The following is a 24,969-nucleotide window of genomic DNA, read 5'->3' as shown; positions in this document are numbered from 1 at the left end:
GACAATGCAATTACACATTTCAGAAGGGACCCAACTCTTCAGTGTCAGCAACTTCAGTACATTCCTAATAATACTCCCCCATGTGGAAACAACAGCTAGTTGCCAGGGGTTGTTACCTGGGGAAGAGGTCCACAGGACAATCTCTATGAAGACACTGCAATGCTATGAAAAAATTTGTGCCTGTGCATAAAACAGTAGTAGGCTTGGCCATACCTACACCAAAAGGCCACTTTGTTCCCTCTCTAGTTTACCTTCTCCCTCATTTACTCCTACCTCAGTTTTCATTTAAGAAGTGTTTCTCTCATACACCCTCCTTCCTCTACACAGAGCCCTAAGCATAATGGCTGGAGCCTTTTCACTCCAACTCACCCCTCCCCTAATCCCCCCAGGACAAGATCACCAGTGTCTGGCAATATCAGACACTTTTAACATAATCCTGTGATGCTCTTGTTGTATCATTTTGTTTCAAGTCTCAGGAACTTTTCTTAGCAGGGAACCAAATCACACTACGTGGTGGAATACAAAATTCAACTAGGTCTGAACTGTGGCTTCAACATGGCACTTCCAACCACCAACAAACCTCTCAAAGAGAAAACAGCTACATCAAGAGAGAAAACCTGTGAATGTTATTTTCATCTTTCCTTACTCACTTATGGTAATTAGAACTTCTATAGCAACTCTGTCTTCAGGCACCACCCCCACAGATCCCACTGGCTGCAGTTCCTGGCCAATGGGAGCCGCGGAACGCCGCCTAGCAGCTGAGCTAGGGGGGATGTTACCAATTCCGGGGAGCCCCCCCAGGTAAGTGCCACCCACAGCCTGCCTCACCCCTTCCCATGCCCCAATTCCCTGCCTCCTCCCCCTACACACACCCAAACTCTGCTGCGGGGAGGTGTAGGGGGGAGACTGCCCCAGCAGCGACCGGTACGACGCACGCAGGGCTGTCTGAACTGCCCCAGAGCCAGGTGCACTGGCCACTGCAGAAGTCACAGAAGTCATGGAAAGTCACAGAATCCCTGACTTCCATGACCTCTGTGACAAACTTGCAGCCTTAATGATAATATATTGACAATTTTGTAAGTTACTTTCAATCACTGGATTATAATATGTATAAAATACTACTATATTTCAACCAGGCATCTTGAAGTGCCTTGATAACACAATCGAATGAATCCTAATGACACTCCTGAAGGTACAACAAGCAAGTGTCATTAGACATATTTTATAGACAGAAAAATGGAGGCCCACGCTGGCCAACATCACACAGTGACTCAGTGGCAGAGCTAGGAAGAGGATGAGAGTGCTGACGCCCAGTTCCTTGCTCTAATAACTAAAGGACACTGCCTCTCTACGTTAGGACCCAACTGAACTAAATACTACAGATTAGACTGCAAAAGGGTCACATCAATTTGGAAACGTTCAGACATGCTGACAAGTTACTTCTTAACAGTATAGTCTTCTAGGCTCAAAACTAGGCTTTCCCTCCCAAATGTGATACCACATGTTTCTCCAGCCTTTCCTGGTATTCTTAAATGTATCTGAAGCATTTATGAAAAAACTTACTTTGCCACCTATCTAGAGCACTAACCACAGTAGGAGAATGAGTATCATATTGCTGATCAGGCAGAAAGTAAGTTTTTCTAAGTCTAGAATGACAACAAGAGGACAGAGGAAAGACGTTCACATGGTTATTGAACATGGAAACAAAAATATATCCAGGGTTCATAAGACATTACTAGTGTACCTTGCCAGAATGGGGAAAATACGAATATATTTTGAAAAGTCATGTTTTACTCTAAACCCAAATGTACAACAGACTTGTCTATTACAGAAGAGAAACAGGCAATTACCTAGAGAAAACAGCATCAACTTTCGTGTCCCAACAAAAGTAGCTTAATAAAAGGTATTTTGTGATCTGATGTGAAAATTCAGTGTTCAATTACTTTCAAAGACAGACTATTACCTTTGTATAATGTAATGGTTTTGTGCTCGTTCATGAGCTTTAATTAAAACACAATAATACTGACTGGTTCACTGCCTGTATGAGTTCTTGGTTTGCCAGGTGCGTTTCCTTCTTTTCACATTTCTAAGTAGCAGCACACCTGCAAACTTGAATTTGCTTTATGCTCAAGGATCCCCACACTAGAATTACTGCCCAGGCCACAGGCATCTATCACTCAAACAGGTCAAAGAAAGCACAAAGTTGGGTATAGTATCATGGCAACCTGAGTCACTAATGCATTCGCCCTAAGATATTCTTGCAAAATGATTACATGTTTTAGACACATTTAATAAGTAGGAGACCATTTTTCCCCATGAAGGAGCACAAAAGGCCTACAAACTAACTGGAGGCAACTAGATGCCTTGACTAGAATATTGGGGAGCAATTAATGAATTTTGAGGTTTTCTAATGTTTACAAAGAATTTTCTAATGCAAGAAAGATCTCAGTTACTTCAGAGTGTGCACAGGTCAGATATTGGAGTCCTGGCTCATTTATAACCTACAATATTATAATGGTTATGGAACAACAAATACAGCAATTCTGTATCTTGGAGTCTTAACTCCAATGTTTGTTTTCAGATTTCCTGAACAAACCTGGTGAACCATGAATGGATGAATACAAAACCCCTTTATGTTATATATACACACGATGTACATTCTTTTATACAGAGTGTACACTTTCAAAACTGAATACCAGCTTTATAAAAGTAGCTGGAAAAAAGATTTAGCAACTGGTAAAATACTTTCTGGTCCCTCAGTCTGTAGAATGCTACCATGAAGACTCGATTCTATTAAACCATGGTATCTGGGCAGACTGCATAAGCTACACACACTCTCCTTGTAACTATGGGTTCTATCGACTCAAACTATCGGAAAAGAAGACCTAAACTCGGCATGTACTTGTGCGTATTCTATTTCCAACACTTACTTGATGGAAGAAAATGCCGGGTAGTAATCATGGGTTTTTTATCTCCATCAGAGCTGCTTGTGCTACTCCAGCTGCCCCAGCTACCACGACTGGCACGTACACTTCCTGAAGAACTTCCACAGTCCGAGCTTGAATCAGAGCAAAATTTTTCCAAACAATTCTTCTTAGACCGTTGATAAAAGCTTTCTGAAAAAAGTTGAAAAAAGAAAAGAAAAGAAAAGAGAAAAGAAAAGAAAAGAAAAGAAAGAAGATTACATTTAAACTCAAAATTAAATAATTTTTTTTAAATGTGTTTTTATATTAATCCTTTAAACCTACTGAGCAGAAACAGGAAGTATTATTTACAGATAGCGTCACTGGCATGTATGGCATTGTATAGGCACACAAGATGACAAAATCCCTACCCTGGAGGAGCTTATCATCTAAGTTACACCTATAACACAATGAGAAGTGACAACAAACCATGGCTACAGGGGCTGAGACAGGAGTAAGAAATGGGAAGTGCATACTGCTCTTTAAGCAGCACAAATGTTATTGTAAACAGATACCTTACATAAAGACCCTGAGAACATGCACATTAAACCTAATAAATAACCCAACAGCGAACTATGGACTTTCCCCTCCTCCTCATCTCATCAAGAATAAGAACCACCACTATATAAACTCATTTATCTGCCTAACACACTCCCTTCTCAAAAGCTGGGGAAAACAGATAGATCTGAGGCAAGGTGAACAGGCCCTGGATCTGTGGAACAAGGCAGGAAACAAGGTTCAAAGTTGATGGTTATTCACTGAAAATGCCCTACCTATATCCCACCTGAAGCTATTCTGGGGGCTGTCACTTTAACTGATCTCACACAAGGAGACAGCTGATAGGTAGGCATGTCCCAAACAGTTTAATGCAGTGTTGTTCCCAGGATATCAGAGACAAGGTGGGTGAGGTAATATCTTTTATTGGACCAACTTCTGTTGGAGAGAGATGCTTTCGAGCTTCCATAGAGGTCTCTTTAGAAGCTGATCCAATAAAAGATATTACCTCACCCACCTTGTCCCCCAAACAGTTTAAGGCATTATAGTTTCATGCTCTGACATGTCTTCTTATGTTGGCTAAGGCGCATTATGGATGAAATGCATTCAGCCCCTCAGAGAAGACATACTTTTTGGTATTTCTTGGCATCTCAGAAACCATGTTGACTGGCTCCCAGAGAAGCTACATATAGCCCTCATTGGCTAGGATGGTCACATTAAGGGGCCCATGAAGGCAAGGGAAATAAAAGTCCCCAAGGGAAGTAATCAAAATATTGTGGTGTCAAAAAACTATACATTACCTTTTCCCAATGCAATCCCAATAATTATTACATACCTGTTTCTCCCCGTGTAGACAAGCTCCCAACCTTTTGGTCTGTTTTACAAGATTCCCTTATGCCAATGTTAGTTCTTAGTTCAGGCCTTTCAAATTCCTTGCACATACGCTTCAACTCATTCTGTTCAGGAACCCTGAAATAATCACAAACCAACTGTGTTTACATTTTAACTATCAGTTTCCCCCTTCCAATTACTAAACATTTTATTACCAACTCTGTCAAGCCAAGATCTTGAGCTGGCAACAGCCTCAAAACTCTTGCTCCTCCGGTTGGCTGGGACTGTGAGTGAGACAAAGGTGACAGATACCTTCAGAGCTCACACAGGACAGTGCGGATGCAAGAACTGGCCATATATTTCCAACTTAGGAGCTCACCACGTGCTTCTTTACAAATATTGTCACACCTTCCTGTCACTGCCCCCTACCTGTGAAGCACAAAGTGATCCACAAAGCCATTACCCTCTCCTCCAAGTTGTTCCTCAAAACACACTTCTCCTCTGATGCCTACAAGAAAGTATAGGTTGGGGGACAGTCTGGGATACTGAAGTATTGTCACTCTTTTTTTAAAATATAAAAATTGTATATCTTCCAAACAATCTCTCAAATTCTGTATATTGGTTGCCTTCCTAGACTCCAATCTTGCAATCAAATCCATTGAAATCAAAGTACCGTATATACTCGTTCATAAGCTAAATATTTTTGGTAAAAATGTGACGTAATCAAAGAGTGGGGGTCGGCTTATAAACTGGTCTACACAAAAATTTGATTATTTTAAACTCTATGGAATCATTGAATTGAATATCTAATACATTGTCATTTTGTTTACCTGGAGCATCTGCAGGCATGGAGCCTCTCAGCCACCTGTGGCGCAGTTCGCCATTCCCAGCCAATGGCTGTGCCATTTTCGGCAACTACCATTGGCAAGGACCTAGATTTCCAGAGAACCCTGAACCTGATTTGGGCTCCTGACACTAAAACAATAAATCATCATCATCATCAAAATAATAAGCAGAAGAAAACCCACTGATTCAGGAAATATTAATCTCTTTAATTCTTAGCTAGTAGGAGCCAACATTTCTTGATCTAATGCATTATCAGTCAGATCCATGTTAAGAGAAGCCCAAAGCCAATCAGGTGGCAGGGTAAATGCAGAATAGAAACACCTAAAAATGTTTATCTTTAGCATTATGTATTTCAGGACTAGTCTGGGTAATACTGGAAATGACACAAATTTGAGTTATTATTTCTATGGCGAGTAGATCGCCACATTTTAATGCCTAGAAAGCAATGATTGTTGAAAGGTACACAAATGAACCAGTAAGAGAAATAACACTAGACAAACATTTCCCTTCCATTTCTGTCTGTCTTATCTACGCAGACTCTGATCCTGTGCTGAATTCTATGTATTGTGAGTAGACTGTGTTATGCAGGATTATCACAATGGTCCCTTGTGTTCTGACTTTACAATCAGTTTATCTAGTTACATTACTTAGAGTCTGTTAAAGTCAATATAAACCTTTTCAGGATTATGGCCTTAAATCTAAGCTGTTTGGGGAAGGCACTTTCTTTAATTGTACGTTTGTATATTGCCTTGCACAATGGGGCCCTGATTCCAGATGGCATCTTTAGAGTTACTGTAATACAAATAATTTAATAATAATAAACAACAACATAAAATAATAGGAAAAGCTTACAATTAATTGACTCTTAGAAGTTATTGAAGTAAACTTACAAAAAAAAGTTTTAAAAATATTTCTCAGGATTTTTTCATATTCCTGCCTAATATTCTGATCTAACATTGCTTTAACTTAACACAATACTTGGCTACAAGCCACCAAGAAGTCATTTAGTCAGAATGTCCCAGGTATCCCAGACTTCTTCTTTCAAACTTTAATTTTCAAATCACTATACTTCATTGGGGAAATGCTGGCTTCTTTATATATAAAAAAAACTTCTCTTCCTCTTTATACTATATTAGAAGACAAAATTGCTTCAAACTATTAAGAGACGATCTGATTCCCATGAAGTTGGAATAATTTCAAAAGATTTTTGTTTGCTGCAGACAAGACATACTGGATTTTATCCACTCGGAACAGAGTGGAAAGGAAACTAACCATCTGAGTTTTAAAGCAGGCAAATTTCCAATTTATAAGGAGAAGCAATTAAATATTGACCAGGATGTAAATTCAAACCCTCACGTTTCTCCATGGCTTCTTAGTTTAAAGTCTGTTTACACAGGACATATATGTTCACAAAAGTGCAGGTGTAACATATTTTGCAATTATAAAATTAGCATTATTTTATTTATCATCAGGAATATAGGTTTCTGGATGTTTTGTTCCTTTAATCTGAAGTCCTCAGCATGAAACATTTTACAGCTGAAGAATAAATCAAAGAATTAAAGTAGTGACTTCCCCATGAAAATCCTCTCTTTCTCTGCAGAATCCTAAACGTGGCCCTGATTCTGCAGCGAGATCCATCCAGATGACCCTTTGCAACCATGACAGATCCCATTGAAATCAACAGGACTCCTTACAGATTGCTTTGCAGAATGGAGTGTGTACATATACACACATATTTGTGTACGTACATGGACATGTGGGCACACACCCATTTTCCTGTGCAATATAGTACAGTATGCATTAATATGACAGTTTTAGCCCTGAATTATATTATATCATACAATAACCTTCATACTGTATTATACAAAACCTAAAGAGAGACTAAAAACACAGAAATGAAAGCATTTCCAGTTTCAACATAGTGTAATAAAACACGTGATTGTCCGAGGATGCAGCACTCACCTTGGAGATATATTAATATTCTTTTTCTTGTTTTTTCTGGATGTTCTATTTCTATTCCAACTTATATTTGATAAATTGCCTTCTCTTTTCTCCTGAGATCTCTTCTTCCTGTAAGCCTCTTCTTGCTGAAAAGGTAAAAACATGAACTAGTGAGACAACATGTCTATTATCAATGAAGTAACCTTGGTAAATTCACGTCAGTGGTTTTATCTAGGCAAAGTACATTCACAAAATGACTCTTTTAGACTTACTGAAAGATTTAGTGCCACTTTCCAAGATCACCACTTAATCTACCTACTCAAGATTCAGACCTTCATATCCCCTGTAAATGTTGAGAGAGAAAAGTTTCTGAATCCTCAATGTGCTAGCATTTTCCCCCTTTCCTTCCCTGCCCCTGGGCAAAGTTGGGAGTGCAGAGGATGAATGGTATATACAATTCTTAATGGACTAAAAACTAGAAACATCTGCCTGATTTGTGATCAGCCTGTGGGAGAGTTCAGCAGCAATAAATTCTCTCTTCCCTCACCTATTGGTGGCGTCCCCTCTGTTTATCTGAAATACTACTGAAGAAATAGCGGGGATAAGTAAAACAGAAAATATTAATATATTTAAGTTTTAATTTATATTGGACTTAAAACAAAATAGACCACCATCAGAAACACATGAAGAGCCGCAGAACATGGCCAAAAGCCACTTATAACTGCATTAACATTTTCTCAAAACAAGAGTAGGATCCAGCAAATGTTTTCAATATGTGCTCCAGAAGTACAACATGTAATTTATTATTAAAGCTTTCCATGAAGGCATTAGATAGAACCTTTCTGATTCTGTCCCCTGCTCTATCAGTGAACTTAGGAAGCCACTTAAACCCTCTGTAATATATACACAATACTTGTAAAGCTCTTGAAATCTTTGAACAGAAGATACTATCTCATAGGTTCCTGGTTATTATTACTATTTAGCAATTTGTGTAAATGAATTCATCCTTTGTCATGCTCAAATTCAGTTTCTGGCACAGAGATTAGAGTCATAGGTTCCAAGGCCAAAAGGGAACTTGGGATCATCTAGTTGAACCTCGTGTATGACAGGCCATAGAACTTCCTAAAATAACCAAAGTGAAAGGGAGAAGGACGAACCTTGTTTGCAAGATAGCTCTCTAACAAGGGTTGGAGGAGGGAGCTCCGCATGACACTACTGACGCTGACGCTTGGTGTTAGATTTAAGTCAGACTGTGTGAGTGTGTGTTTGTGCCTGCACTAATGTTAACTGCATGGAAACAAAATGTGTTTGAGATATAGCCCACACTACATATAAAGCCTACTTGTGAACTCCACCAAAACATTTGTTATCATTTTATAATCCAGTTTTAATACATAAAACTAGGACACAGAGTATCACAACCTGGGGGTTCTACTCATTCATCAGATGATCAGTAAGTGATTTTAGGATTTATTCTTTACAGAATGTCTGTCTGTCTCTTTTATTTTAGGCATTTTAAATATGAAATGGAGAAGGATCATTTATACAAACCTCAACTGAAGCAAGTTCCTGTTTTCCACAGCATGGTGTATCCTCCTTAGGTCCTTTACTAATCTTTTTCTCAGTGGAAGGCTTTGTGTTAAGATGCTTTCTCAAAGTCTCACAGTTTTCTGTTTCATTCCTGAGAGGCACTTGCTGGTTATTCCCTGGAGTGAAACAATACAAAGAGTATAACTTTGGGAAGACCACGAGACTCCCAGTGCCTTCCCAGGTCACTCCACCTTGGCTAACATTTTCAAACTTGGATGCTTCGCAAAACACTAGGATTATCAATCATTTTTGTTTTGCTGCTTATTCTCCCCCCCCCCCCCCAAAAAAAATCCAAAAGTTAACCGTGCTGTGTAACACTTCTAAAACCAGGAGGAGAGGAAGTTTTATATATAGCAGTACTAATATACACTTCCCCTATATACCCATCTTGTTATAATCACCCTACATCAGTTGGTTCTTTAGTCCTTATGTGCAGTTAGGACCACACTGGGGGTGCATTCAGCTAAAACTCTCAACCAGACTCTTATCATCTTACATCTCAATTGCTACATCATCCTTTTCTCTGGCTTTAATAAATGCAATCTAGCCCCATTCATATTTATTCAGAATGCTGCTGCAAACATCAGTTTCTTAGTCCTCTTTTTACATCCCTCCACTGGCTCCCCTTTCTCTATCACATCAAACATAAATTACTTGTTTTATTTTCAAGGCTCTTCATGGCCTATCCCCACCCTATCTACGATCTCTCATTCACCACTGAGATGTCAGCTTACACTGCCCATTGCCCCATCAGGCCAGCCTCCATAGACAACCTGTTTACATTTTCAAACAAGCACATTGGTGCTTTCTCCCTTACTGCCTCTCCCCACAAACACCCACAAAGCTAACATCTTGTCTACATGAGGAGTTACTCTGGAAAGGCTATGGTTGATTAGCTCCATTTGTGGATGCTCTTATTCTAGAATGAGAATGCCTTATTCCAAATAAACTTAATCCACTTCTAACATGGATTAAGATAGTTCAGAACAATGCACGCTCGTTCTGGAATAAGAGCGTACACACATGGAGTTAATCTGAAATAGTAAAACTGCTCTAAATTCACATTCTGCCTTATTCCAGATTAAATTTCGTATGTAGACAAGCCCTTATTCACTATCTTCCTTCAAAAGCCTCCTTAAAAACTCCCTCTGCCGTGATGCCTACAAAAAACTTGTCCATGGTTAGGCTGCTAGTGGGCTGATATCACAGCCCTTCCATGCTGCCAATGTTGCCACTGCTTCCTTATGCTTCCCTATTTGTTGTTATCTGTATGTTGTACCATACGTAGACTGGACGCTTTTTGAGACAGAGATCATCTTCTGTTCTGTGTCTGTACAGCAGCTAGCAGAATGGGATTCTGGGTCATGACTGGAGTTCCTAGGTGATACGGCAATATAAATAGCAAATAATAAAAACAATAGCTACAAGGATGGACTTGGGCAAGGATTTTTGGTTGTGGAATTCTAACCTAGAAGTCAGCCAAGTTTCTCCCACTGGCCGCTTTTAGGTAACTTAAGGTTCATTTATTCTGTCTGACCTATTATCAGGATGGTTGGAATTTTTATTTTTAATTTTAACATTCTGCACTGATATTATTGTACAATATTTAATTGCATTATAAATGCACTGAATTCTTCAGATGCAAAATATTAAGCAATACAGACATTTGAGATTACCCTGCAACCTAATGACAAGGCTTTTGGTTGTGCTGCGCATGGCACACATAAGGAACAGGAGTACTAAGGTCATGACTATACCACAGATCAAACTGCAGTGTTGATCTTTGGTGGGAAGGGTACGCCTGTCCCAATCTCATTCTTCAGTGCTCCTTATTAGCCAGTTTACTAGCAGTGCCTGCAGCCTTTGAGGAAGTTAACCCTCCCTCTTTTGTGAATGGCAACATCACAGTGGCAGGGGCATGGATGAACATGGCGGGGATAGGGAAGAGTGAAGAACCATCACAAAACAAAGCAATGAACAAGATCAGAGACCGGAGCTAAAAAAACATGTTACTAGTCTTCTAAAAAATGTGTCACTGCTTTCCAAGATATAATACATGGAGTGAATTGTTTCCTGAAGATTTCCTGGTGCCACAAATATTCTCTATAATTAACAGTTATGCATGTTTCATATCGGAATGATTCAGATTTAATTTATAGTCCCAAACCATCTACAAATTAAACCACAGAACTTTAGACAGCCAACAAACCCAGAAAATGTCAGGAGTCAAGAAATAATTGAAACAAAGCTTGTTTGTTTCATTGTTTGCTCATTTTCTTAAAAATTTGATAATTAAGTAATCATGAGAACTTTGGAATCATGAGAACTCAGTAGCCCTGACCCCAGAACCCTGCCATGCTGAGCCGGGAACCCGGACCCCGCTGTGTGCCCCGGCACCCTTTAGCACACAGCTGGGCTGCAGCTGTGTGCTAATTGGGCTGCATGTGGCCAGAGGGTTGAGAACAGCTGACCTAGAAGGTAATAGGGCTATTAGTAATAGCCCACATGGATTTGCCAAGAACAAATCATGCCAAACCAACCTAATTTCTTTCTTTGACAGGGTTACTGACCTCATAGATGGGAGTAAAACTGTAGACATGATATATCTTTATTTCAGTAAGGCTTTTGACAGTCCCATTTGACATTCTCATAAGCAAACTAGGAAAACGTGGTCTAGATGAAGATAGGTGCAAAACTGGTTGAAAGACCATATTCAAAGAGTAGTTATCAATGCTTTGCTGGAGGTGTGTGTCTAGTGGAGTCCCACAGGGGTCAGTCCAATACTATTCAATATTTTCATTAATGACTTGGACAATGCAGTGGAGAGCGTTCTTATAAAATCTGTAGATGACACCAAGCTGGCATTGCTAGCACTATGGAGGACAGCATTAGAATTCAAAACAACCTTGGAGAACTGGTCAAATCAACAAGAAGAAATTCAAGACAGACAAGTGCAAAGTACCTCTTTAGGAAGACAAATCAAATACACAACTAATGAATGGGGAATAACTGGCTAGGCAGCTGTACTGCTGAAAAGGTTCTAGGGGTTATAGTGGACCACAAATTGAATATGAGCCACCAATGTGATGCTGTTCCATAAAAGACTAACATCATTCTGGGGTGGATTAACTGGAGTGTCATATGCAGGACACAGGAGGTGACTGTCTTGTTCTACTTAGCACTGGTGAATTCTCAGCTGGAATACTGCGTCCAGTTCTGGGCACCACACTTCAGGAAAGATGTGGACAAATTGGAGATAGAGTCCACAGGAGAGCATAAAAAATGACAGAAGGTTGAAACAACCTGACTTATAAGGAAAGGTTAAAAAATCTGGGAATGTTTAGTCTTGAGAAAAGACGACTGAGTGGGAACTTGCTATCAATCATCAGATAACTTAAAAGCTGTTATAAAGAAGACTTATCAATTGTTCTCTATGTCCAGTGAAGATAGAACAAGGCAGCAAGAGAGATTGGGGTTAGATATTAGGAAAAACTTTCAAATTATCAGAATAGTTAAGCTTCCAAGGAAGACTGTGGATGGAATCCACTGGAGGATTTTAAGAACAGGTTAGACAAACATCTGTCAGTGATGATCTAGTATATTTGGTCCTGCCCCAATGCATGGGGCCGGACAAGATGATCTCTTTAGGTCCCTTCCAGCCCTACTTTTCTGTGACTCTCTATTTTGTGATACTAAAAATGACTCTATAAATAATCATTTACTTTTGTTAAGAATGCAATGCCATTTACAGTAGGAAGCAGCTTGGTTTAGGTATAATGCATGATCTCTCTGCACTGTAACAAAATATTGTTTAAAAGTGTAATCAATGTTTTTAAATTTTATTTAGCAGCTTTGAAAATATAAAGTAGGTTAACAACAACACTGTACTTCTAGAGCATCTGAAGGATTTCAAAGCACTTTATAAATATTAATTAATTTAGTTTGTCAACATGTCTGAAATGAGTAAGTAGTAGTACTGTAAATCCATTTAACAGATGAGGGAATACACAGGATAACTGACTGTCTCAGGGTCAAATAGTTAGTCTGTGGCAGAGCCAGGAACAGAACCCAGATCTCCGTATTCTCAATCCAACAAAAACGGACTTATCAACTGAATATTTGGGATTCAATCAATGGATTTGCTTTTGCCACATTCTCAGTGAAAACAGTTCACAAGAAATATTCCTTTGACTTCCTAACCAACATTTCTCCTAAGTGTTCTTGTGCCTCTTCCCCAAGGCTAGTCTCTCAATTTAAAGTCATGAGCTAAACATCTCTTGAGTCTCTGATAGAAACGGCTACTTGCAAATTCCTAATAATGTGAGAACTTACAAATACCCTGGTGGCAGCTTCTGGCCCTTTTAGGTTACAATATTATTACAAAAGCCAGATGCCTAACTTTCAGAAGTGCTAAGCACAACTCCAAATGAAGTCAGTGGGATTACTATCAAGTCAGCAATCAGACCCCAGATTTTCAGTGGGCCTAAATAGTAAACAGGTACAGCTACACGTCCCAGAGTTTAAAAAAAAAAAAAAAAAAAAAGTTAAAAGATTTAAATAATTTGAATATTTGACCAAGGACAGATTGTATTTTAATCATATCTATGATGAAAATATGTTTGTCTCTTAACTTCGTTTTAACCTTTATAAATATTATGATGTGAATTTATGCACTGAAGCAACTGTGAAGTCTTAAAACTTTATCATATCCATATTATATGAAACTTGCTTTCAGTTTCAAACTTTCAGAAATACCCTTGAAGTTGCATCTTAGCCGCAGTTTTGATTTACAACACAAAGGAATTTTTCTGGCCAGATCCTCTTTCTTGCAAATCTGCATAAACATATCAAAATCAAGAGGCATGAGTAAAATATCCTCACACAGAGGGTGAAATCCTATCCTCATTGAAGTGAAGGAATGTTTTGCCATTGACTTCAATGGGGCCAAGATTTTCACCCAAGTCCAATAATTTCAAAAAGAATTATATAAATGGAAAGATTACCATTCTTTTTCCTGGAAAGATCTTGCAATTCTGGCTGTTGTTGAGATGAATTTGACAAGTGACTTTCGGGTAGCTTCTTAGATGTCTTCAGAGGACAGAACTCCTGTTCTTTGAGCTCAGTTATATTTTCTAAAGTTTTAAGGTTAGTTTCCTTAGGAAACATACATGTTTGAAGATCCTCCTTCAAATCACACTCTGAAGAAGTACTTTTCATGAGAACTGTATTTTTTAGTGCACTTTCTTCTTTATCCAGAAAGTTTCCTGGAAGAGTTAAATTCTTCTGCATGTTTACATTTATGCCATTTGCATATTTTAGGTGTAGCCAGTTCTCACTAACAATATCAGTGCAAATGTCCTCTTTTGGTGCTGAGACTTGGTTCTCTACAGTCTGATTCTGCTTTTCATCAGTAGTTGTAATGGCACTGCCAGTTACTGTGTTTGTTTTTTGTTTACTGTAGTAAACGGAACATTTATGTTTCTTCTGAGAGTGGCTATAGGTTGCTGGACTTCTCTTTGCAGCATTCTGGCTTCGGCTGGATAGAGTGCCTACAGAAAGGAAGCCTTTTCCTTTGCCTTTATCAGAGGTGCTACAGGAATCGATAAAGGTCTTGCAGCTGCCCCTGGATATGAAAAAAAGAATTTTAAGGTGTTTTTAAATATATGTAAAGCCATCATTAAATTATATTTTTTTAAAAAAGTATTCAGTGAGAGGCAATGAGAAATATTAATGAAACATAAGAACTGGATTTCTACCTTCTTTTGGTATAAAACTCAGGAAGGGACAATTTCCCTGAAGCTATCATCTGTCCTAACAGAAGTGAGTGCTTACAGTGGAAAGATTCACTTAATGGCTATGGGTTAAATTCTCATCCAAGTTGCATACATGGCTCCTACTGTCTTCAAAGGCACCCATAAATGTGTTTCCAAGCCTAAGTTATGTGCATCTTGTTTGGCCGCACAGGGAGTTGCATTTTTAATTACATCTAAATTTCAATAATAGCAATGATCCCTATACAAAGGCTCTGGGCACCCTGATATTTAATTAAATGTTACAATTTCACTGTGATTTAAGCATGAGTTTAAGTGCTTCGACCAACTCCAATACATGCTCAAATGCTTGACTGAACTAGGACCTAGGTTCAGAGATTAAGATTTGATGGCCTACAAGTGCTTTCCATTTCTAACTTCTGTGACTGCTAAATATGTACATGTAATTCCCATCACATAGTAGTAACAGGACCACAGCAGCTATGTAGTGTGTTTACATTACCCACCTTACATTTCATTATCTAGGTATTACTAACAACACACAAGATTAGTTATTCTGTTTTGTTCATATGTCATCTGTACAGATTAAAACACCAGAGTGCACCTGATTATGTCAGAATGTTGAAAACTCACTGAAACAAAGAAGTTTCTTGGAACAGTATCTTCCTAAAGGAGTTCACAGTAATATCATAGTACAAAGATTTAGAAAAGGCTATTCTATGTTAAACAGAGTGCAAATGAGAGCACTTCAAAAGAAGAAGAATTTTTACTTGTAGGAATCAGAGCTGATTATATCCACAGGGTTGCTGTTTTGCTGTGATGAAGAACTGGGATTTGGTCTCTGTCTTGATTTCATGAATTCTGCTAAAATGTACTGTGCTTGTTGGAAGGCTATTAGAATCACACCCAATAGGGACAAACTGCAAAAGAAAACAACAGGTTTCACTACATGCATGTCTCTAGACAAATCAACAAAACAGACCAATTCCATAGCAAGAACTGTTTTTCAGATTGTGTGTTGGTAAATTCCGAACACAAAGATACCTAACATTGAATGGGGTATGGTACAAACAAAAAGTTTCTAGAAGTAAAAATTATTAGTGTTTTATTTTTAAGTTCCTGGAAGTTATGATTATTTTCTGGCAAAACAACAGAACTATTAGTTTTACAACAAAAACAAAAATCAAACCTAAAAAAACAAGATAATTTGAAGATTGAAGCTAAACTGAGGACAGACATATTTCATTTTGCTTAGCTATAGGAGAGATCTTATAACAATGCAAGATAAATAGGGCATACTGTAATAAACCATGTACTTCACATGTGTAGGATATGTACATGTATTTTCAGGAAGACAGACTCGATGATCTCTTAGATCCCCTCTCACACAAACTTCTATGATTCTGTGATGTTATTATTTAAGCACTAATAATGCACTCACTGCTACACAATATACAAATATAAACATAGTCACTCCCCCAAGCAGCTAACAAGCTAAACTATAGACACCAATAAGACAAATTGCACTGGAGGCCCCAGAAGGGGGGAAAAACCCCTTTTTAAAAAACAAACAAACAAAAACCCTATTCTCATGCCTTTCTAGAGAGGATGCTAACATAAAATTTACTAGAAATATCAACCTTCATTCTTTGGGGGTCAATGTTTGAAGTCATAAAGGATTTTTTCTGTATGGTATATTATAACAAGGGTGAATTATGGGTAATTTTTTGCTTCCTCCAGAAGTAGTCTATATACTATCATCAGAAAGCAAAATATGTAAACTAATGGAAAATGGCTCTATTCCTATGTTCTTGCAGCATCTGGTAATCAGGCTTTTTCACTAGAATACTTTTAGTTTGTATACAATGTAAGCAGAAGTATTTTGGATTTCCAGGCCACAGAATAAGCACGCACTGACATGTTATAGTATTAACATGACATTTACATTTACATCCTATCAATTCTGAAAACTAGGAGTGAAACTATTAGGATTTAAAGATGTGTATGAAAATGGCACCAGAAATCACCTACACTGAGAATAGTTTCTCAGTTACATTATACAATATAAAAGGTAGAATAGCGCGTGTATGTGAACACACACACGAACACATTACAGACCCAGAACCTCATCTGTTGTAAATTGACATAGGTCTACTCACTTCAGAGGTAAGCCAATTTACACCCACTGAGAATCTGAGACACAAAATTAGCTAATGCACATATGCTGAGACACCTTTCCACCACAGCCTCTTCAACAGAATTTCTTAACAAAAAACCACATTAAACAAGAGTATGTTACTAAAAAGAGGGTCTGTTTATTTGTTTTAAACAATATCACTAAAACGGATGTAAACCTACCAGAAATGCTTAGGGTAGATTATATATCCATTCAGCTCCTTTTGGGCTGCTCAGATACTGACAGAAACCATCCACATCTACTGCTGGGGATTTCCATGGCACGGAGGAGTGCTCAGTGGGATTAAAGTCACTCCTGGGGCCAGGGGTGCTGGAAGAATTTGTATAATAGGGGTGGTAAGAGCCCTTGAACCAAACTGTAAACCCTGAATATGATGGAAGCCACTTCAAGCCAGGGAGTGCGGCAGCACCCTCTCCGCATCCCTAGTTCCAGCACCTATGCCCGGGGCATAAACGAAGCAGGAAGGGGAAATGGCTAACGCTTACTCTAAGTATCCCCAGGTGACATATGGACCCATAGGGCTCATATACACCTGGCACAAGTTAGAACACTTGGATGCTACAGAGAATCTGTCCATAAAATGTATGACTTTACTAATAGCTTAAAAAAAACTTTTATTTGCATCCATGCTAACCATCTATAGTTATCTAATAAAACACTGCCATAGGTGTGCATGGCACTTTCCAGGCAGGAGAAGACATGCTCATTGCCCAAGAAACTTAAACTTATTACAAATCCAATCCTGCACAGTCCTGAGCATCCTCTATGTTCAGTACCTACGTCTTTGAAGGATCAGACCCTAATTATACCCATGACATTACGCACTTCTCTAAAACTGTCATTTTATATAAAGGTGGCAGCTGCTGACATGTAACTCAAAGAACCAAGAGCAACTATAAATCTTGAATAGATTGATTTTATTTTCTTTTGAATTTGGGTGAGGAGTGCATGGCGCAAGAAGCAAGTATATTACCTAACAAAGAGAACTGTGAGCCTCCAGAAAGACTCTTCCCAGATAGGTCCTGGCACCACATCTGCACACAAGGGCAACAAATGGTGAGGAAGGGTCACATTGAGTGTGAAGTGGAACTCTACATCAGCAGCAGTCACCAGAGTAAGCTCACGGATTACCCACGAAGAAGTAAAATCAGGAGTAAACCTGTCAGCAAAATAAATGAGGCCAGCGTTATTTTTCTATAGTAAGATTTAGTTTTATTAAGATGTCATTGATTTAAAAATACTAAACAGCGATCATAAACAGCTTCTAATTTTCTAAGCAATGACAGCTCCTTGCTTCAAGACTGCCTCCTGCTGACCAGTTTATGTAGTGATGTTAACATCTACCTAAGAGAAGCACTTGCCTGCCTGCTTTACAACTGTAATTGTGTTGGCATTCTCTATGTGATATGTAATATAAGGTATTATTTCATTTTGATGTTTCCTCCTGGAAAAGGAGGATGGATAATCAACAAATACTAAATGCTACAGTGCTAAAATGTACAGACCTTTTCAAACAGTTGAGAGTGCACTGTATTTGTTGTATGTACAAGCACCATCACTGCATTACAATCATATCCCTTTTTCCTTGTGTTTAAAATCTTGAGTTACACTTGCATGGACACTAGAAACAATACTTAAAATACTGGTAGAAGCATCTGACTAACTGATACTAATGACTGTGATATGCATAGAAAATCAGCAAACAAATGATAAAACAATGAAAAAAAAAGCAAATATATGTTGCTCATTTGTCCTGTTCAACCATTCAACTTTAATTTATTAATACTTCATAATCTAGTAATAAAAATACCGTAGTATGCTTTGTAAAAATAATCTAATTTTACTAATATGAGACTTCACTATAGTACTTGCTTTTAATGTAACAGTAACGGAAAAGAGGAGAGCTTTATATGTTTATTCAAAAACAGAGTGAGCTTCTGTGGACTAATGAGGTGAGGTTCTTCTGCAATTTCAAATTCACACTTAAGATAAACCAATTTCTCGGTTAACAATCAACGCTTACACAATGCTGAGCTCTCGCGAAGAGTTCTGAGCCAGGAAAAATTCCTGACAGTCTAACACTTCAAACCCATATCCTTGGCAACTGTACCCATTAATCTTCATAGATGATACAATTATAGGAAGAGGCCCAATATTCTCCACTTTGAAATTCTTTGTGATAGATAAAATTTGCTTGCTGTCTTTTAGTTCTAAAGGAAAGAAAATTAGCATTTAGTAACTACACAGCATAGAGTGTAATTTTACGTTCAATATTATTTTAGAAATTACTGCTTATAGTTCACATTTTTTTTAAAAAGTTCCAAAAGTGAGAGTTAGATTTTTCATTTGATAAATTGCATTTTGCAATAACACCACTACAGAATTTGTAAGATCATCAGCCTTCTGTCATGATAAAACAGAACCTGCATCTGTTTTACTACTGGGCTTTGACAAATTTCTTTACTTTGACAAATTCGATTTCATTAAATGCTGTAGCAGTATTAATAATAGGAAAAAAAATAACAAAAAGCCAATTAATTTCTATGCTGCTGCACATTCTTTTTACTAATACCAAAATATTATCCAAAATGCTTTTTACTCAACACATGAAGTGTTCTTTATCATTACGTCTACTGTCTGCTCTAATATATATGGAGGTGATTTCTGAATTACAGAAAGGTAGTGGGGGGCAAGCTTGATGGAAATGCTTTTAAAAGATGATTTCCTGACAATCTGGGTTTTTTTGTTGATGTCAATACATGTAATTTACAGAATCCATTTCAGCCATCACAGCTAATCAAGGTTATGATTTTTCCCCTTTATGCTATTCCTGTGTAACACCAGCATCACTACAGTCACAAACTATATGGAGCACAGTAATGCGTTGCTACAGGATCAGAGACCTGATTTTGTTACTCACGTCGTCTGCAGTCCATGAGTGTAGCTTCTGGCACCTTAAATCTAAGTGACCCTCCTGCACCTGGCAGTCTTCCACCTACTTTTAATAATTCTCTGGCTCCAAAGCCTTCTACATTGACCACATCCAGAACAGTCAAGTTATTTCTGTCATAACAGGAAAACCATGCAATCAGCTCTTGATACAGAAAAGATAACTCAGTAAAACCATCCCACATCTATCACAATCTTGGTGCCAGTCTGTCACAGTTCCCACCTCAGCAGCTGCAGAGGTCACACAGCAGCAGAATCAGTGTGCACACTGTGGATCAAATTCGTGCCCATACAGCATGTCAGCACAAGGCCTATGCACCACTGAAGTCCCACTTAGGCTTTCTGAGCAGAGATGATTTTCACCCCCTTTGCAGTGCAGAGCCAAATTCCATGGAGACCGTCTCCAAGATAGTGTGCACAGAACAGCTGGAAGCCAGAGGGTCTGCCACTGGATAGCAGCTGTCTCAGCTGGTGAGAGGGGTGGGAAAAATTCCTCCCTTACCAGCACTCTCTTTCTGCAGAGATCCTAGTACACAGCCTGCTATTCAGGCTGGGCTCGGGGTCCCTGGATTTGGTCCCGTAAGAGCCAATGTAATCTAATTGATCACACTACTAACATCAAGGAGTTAGATGAAAATCATGTCTTAGTGATAAGAACCAAATTAATAAATTTCTTCTTCTATATACACAGGAAAAAAACTGATGGGAAATGGAAGGTATTATTCTGCAATGTCAACCAGTGGAACTATACGTTTTTGTGTGTTTTTGAATATGCTTATCATGTACAAAAAAATCACTTCAGTTAGAACTCTATTTATTACAGTGTCCACTTCCACAGGACACAAGTGCAAAGTGTAGATCAGATTTTGAAAATATTTTAAAGTGAAATGGAGGTATATAAAATGGAAATGTGGTGTATTTGTCTCTGCTGCAGTATTTGGCAAAATTATTTTCTTGAAGCTGTTTATTTATTGCTTACAAAAGCTAGGTTAAATTCAGAAGCTGGCCTACCTGATTAATATAAGGGATGCTACTTTTCTGTAGTCAACTGGTGTAAAAACTACACCAATCCTTCGGGTTTCCAATGGTTGTAAATGTAACTGAAGCACCTCAGAACTGGATTTCAAGTTAGTAAGGTCCTCCTGATGTGCCTCCTGAAAACAAACATGCATTTATTTATTTATTTGGCATAACAAATTTAAAAAAAAACCCATCCCAATAAAGCAGACATTACATCGCTCCTCAGCACTGTGTAGAAAATCTCTGGGTAAGGTGCAATTACTGCCATTTGACAGCATAAACCCCATTATATAAAGCTGTTCATTTGATCAACAGTTCACGACAGCATTTCTTTTATTATGAGGAATGCAGTACTTTATTCTTTTAAAACAGATTTTACTTGCTAATATGGAAAAGTATTTATTTTTATGAAGTGGCTTTCATATTAAAGGAATCCCCAAACCACTTTACAAAGCAGGAAGAGTGGTAGTCCTCTGACTGTATAGGAAAATGTGGCAACCATTATGCACACAGCACTGGACTTTAGAACTTGATTTAATTGACTGTTGGCAATTAGTACAATCATTTGAGCCACTGTAAACACACCACAGAGAACTCCTTAACATCGTAACACCACCACCACCAACGCAGTAAGGCTGGAAATATCAAGTTTGGGGGTTTTTTTGGTAGGATCATTTATTCTTTTTCACCATTTAAACAAAAACAAAACAAAACACATCCTAAAAGCTTTCTATGCCAGAACCGGACCTCTCCTCTGACAAAGAGAACATTTAGCCACCTACAGAACTAAAAGATACATAAACAATAGTAAGGAAATGGCTTCTGGGTTAAAGATCACACCTAGTGAATTTTCTTTTTTTTTGGTTCAAAGTGTTTTTATGATTTGTAATATTTTACAAACCAAAATTACAAACTACAAGACACACAATTAACAGCTAACATTTATGAGAAGAAAAACACATAGGGCACATTTTCAAACATAGCCTATAATTCTATACATGCAACTGTGTGCACGTACCCAGGTGTGATTATAATAACTGGTTACATAAACACAGTAATTAGACACATGATGACACATTCAAACTTTGTGTGTACATAATTAATGACTGTGAAAAGGTCAAATTAAAATCTGCTCCCTAGTTTTATATAGAGAATTGCTGGGTGAAATTATCTGGCCTGTGTCTGGCCATAGGTCATACTTCTGGCCTTAACATCTCTAGGTGAAATCCTGGCCATATTGAAGTCAATGTGATTTTTGCCATTGACTTCAGTGTGGCCAGGATTTCATGCTACAACTCTATCTGGAGTTTTAATAATAAATGCTCTGTTTTACAGCTACGTTCTCTTTTTCAATGACTAGGATCTGAGAAATGCTCCCTCCACCCTTTCAAAAGTTACTTCTGAAGTATATGGGGAAAATCAACCCCTAAGTACAAATGGAAACTAAGGCAGAGAAGTTAAATGATTTCTCCAAGGTCTCTCAGTCAGGGGGCCTGAGATGGGGAATCAGAAATACAGATTTCTAGTCCCCTGTTCCAATTACTACATCAATTCAATTTTCTTCTATTATAAAATTATCAGCCAGCTCTATAGGGCAGAACCCCACAAGTACATAATCAACATTCAAGATTAACACAAGTTTAGTATATGATTTGAACCCACAATGCTTTTTTGAAAGCACAAAGCTTCCAATTAAAAAAAAAACACCAAAAACAAAAGCAAACTCTGGAAAAAAATAGACTGGCAAGCATAGAATCTAATGCAGGGGTAGGCAACCTATGGCATGTGTGCCGAAGACAGCACGCAAGCTGATTTTCAGTGGCACTCACACTGCCTGAGTCCTGGTCACCAGTCCAGGGGGGCTCTGCATTTTAATTTAATTTTAAATGAAGCTTCTTAAACATTTTAAAAACCTTATTTACTTTACATACAACAATAGTTTAGTTCTATATTATAGACTTAAAGAAAGAGACCTTCTAAAAATGTTAAAATGTATGACTGGCACGCGAAATCTTAAATCAGAGTAAATAAATGAAGACTCGGCACAGCACTTCTGAAAGGTTGCCGACCCCTGATCAAATGCAAGACGAAAGAACTTATGACTGAATGACTATAAACAGCACTCAGAAGCAAATTTAAATATAATGCAGCTAGGAATATATGTTTATTTTTCTAATTTGTCAGATATTTTTTCTGTCAAAATTAGACATCTTACCCTGTGTGCATACTCCTCCATGAGCCTAAATTCAGTGGTTGTGAAATTAATAGCTTGCACATTTGTGCCAAACCTAAATAAATCAAGACAAGAATTTAAGTATTTAAACCTAGTTTGTCAAAACATCATCGCACACGTTTTGGAGAAACTACAGTATTGTTATAGCCGGCACTTATTCTTAGGGCAAGAATACTTCTACCATTGCATTTTGGCAGATGTGGAATATTACGGAAACAAAGATATGCATATTAATGGACTGCATTATAACTTAACTTTCATGAATGTGCTGCTCACTCAGAAAACAAAGTGATGTTTGGGCAAGGTCAGATTTTTCTCCCCCGAAAGTGAAATATTATAATCAAAGATTATACAAGAATCAACAACTGAAATTCCTAAGTAAGATGTAAACAAAAGCAGAACATCGTTGGCCACCAATATAATCTTTAGGAAACATTTCATATCAGAGATCAGTGAAAAATTCAGAATGAATAATTTATTCAATAAATGTTGTCCCTCCTTCTGTTGTTCATGAATTGCTCAGGAATAGATTATGGTTTTCTCTAACTTATTTTTAATTTGCAAAAACAATTTGCAACTAATGTTTGATCTGTCTGTGAACAATTCAGTTGCAAGTATTTGATATTTGTTACTCAGGCTGTTTGGAAAGGACACACCACACAGATTTTTGTTCGATGAGGATAAACACTGCTCCTAGAAGTAAGCATCTCGTGTTGAATATTCGTAAATATGAATTCAAAACTCACTTTTAATGCAATTCTGCAATATTTGATTAAATGAAATCACTTCAGTGAACATTACTTCCAGCACTTGCTAGAAAATTTGTAGGAAGTAAATACAAAAGGATGCAAATGCGAAGAACATTTGTTAAAAAATTGGAATGAATATTTGCGGACATTCTTTTCTAGAATTCACACAAATATAGTTATTGGTTTGAGTACATTCAAAAGAATTATGGTGTTGAGGAAGCAATTAAATAAAGATCTGGGCCTTGACCCAGCAAGGTACTTAAATAAGTGACCAACTTTAAGCATGTGATTAATCCTAATGATTATAAGAATGAGAGTGAGTAGTCAAACTGACTTAAAATTGGTCCCTTTCTCCCATCTCTTCCCTGTCTCTCCACACAGCTTATACTAGTCAAAGAACTCTCATGTCATTCAGGGAACTGGCTTAACTATCCTGAGAAAAGAACTCATTTTGGTGATATAGGCAGCATCTTCATTTGCGGGCTTTGCCAATGCAGCTATAGTAGTAAACCCTTTGAAATGTAAACTAAAGCAGAGAGTCTGTCTGTGTAGAGCAGTTCCCATAACCCTCCTACTCCTTTGAGTGCCCCTAAACGCTCCCTCACTGAATTCAGGCTGCCTTTATTTCTCCCAGAAGGCCTAATTCTGAGCCACATGCCCCCATCACAGAACCCTTGACTCATGGCGTTACCTCCCCAGGTGAAGGCTATGTCCCAACCCCCAGTAAAGACCAGCTCAGCCTCTGACAGGCATGTACTTGTTGAATCCATGCCTTAGGGTTTCTCATATAATAGTTATATCCACAAAGACAGTCATATAACATACAACCAAGGTAGATTAAACGTGATGATTATAAACCATCAAAAATGGATTTAAGATTATGGGGAACCATACCTCCAGGTAACTTATGATTTTTTAAAAATGTTAAAACAAGTGCTGAGTAACAATGCTAAGGGACAGAAACAGATCACTAATAAGGAATATCAGTATTCTGAGATAACGTTATATTCATTACCATTTGCTGAGCAGACTCAGTGATGCCTGGGGATCAGGATAGTAAGACAGAGGCAGAAGTTGTAGCGTAACTGGGAAGGATGAGGGGTTTCTTAGCACAAAATATTTTACCTAAACAGTTTGAGGGAAAAAGGTTAGAACTACATACTTGTGTGCGAGAATTCTAAAACAAGATAAAATAATTCTGCATTGGTAATATTGGCCTCATTTTCAAAGGAGACTCAACATGACTTCTCTTTTTTGCACATTAGAATTTTACATGCACAAAACTACATGCAAAAGCTGGGCAAGTGTGTACAATGTTTCTATATGCAAAAGCAAATGATAGTGCTTGAAGAACTACACATGCAAAAAGAGAGGCTATCTTTTC

General features: G+C 38.0%; 1 protein-coding gene across 7 annotated transcripts in view; it reads right to left on the bottom strand.

The window, feature by feature from the left end:
• The window catches only part of TMEM131L (transmembrane 131 like), a 123,864-nt gene that overhangs the window by 16,187 nt on the left and 82,708 nt on the right, over nt 1-24,969 (bottom strand). For all 7 annotated transcript variants that reach the window (XR_007773442.1, XM_050946217.1, XM_050946213.1 and 4 more), the window contains 12 exons: nt 24,601-24,710; nt 22,819-22,891; nt 20,595-20,737; nt 19,555-19,697; nt 18,658-18,844; nt 17,608-17,793; nt 15,208-15,357; nt 13,670-14,289; nt 8,628-8,782; nt 7,098-7,222; nt 4,294-4,427; nt 2,931-3,116 (listed from right to left, as the gene is read on the bottom strand). Coding sequence is in view for 6 of the 7 variants with exons in the window: in XM_050946217.1 (XP_050802174.1) it covers nt 2,931-3,116; nt 4,294-4,427; nt 7,098-7,222; nt 8,628-8,782; nt 13,670-14,289; nt 15,208-15,357; nt 17,608-17,793; nt 18,658-18,844; nt 19,555-19,697; nt 20,595-20,737; nt 22,819-22,891; nt 24,601-24,710 (2,212 nt within the window). In the remaining variant the exon portion in view is untranslated. The remainder of the gene's footprint in view (nt 1-2,930; nt 3,117-4,293; nt 4,428-7,097; nt 7,223-8,627; nt 8,783-13,669; nt 14,290-15,207; nt 15,358-17,607; nt 17,794-18,657; nt 18,845-19,554; nt 19,698-20,594; nt 20,738-22,818; nt 22,892-24,600; nt 24,711-24,969) is intronic.

Source organism: Gopherus flavomarginatus, chromosome 3 (genome assembly GCF_025201925.1).
Source record: "Gopherus flavomarginatus isolate rGopFla2 chromosome 3, rGopFla2.mat.asm, whole genome shotgun sequence".
Lineage (NCBI taxonomy): Eukaryota > Metazoa > Chordata > Testudines > Testudinidae > Gopherus > Gopherus flavomarginatus.
Note: the sequence above shows the minus strand (reverse complement) of the source record. Positions and strands in the feature narration are given on the sequence as shown.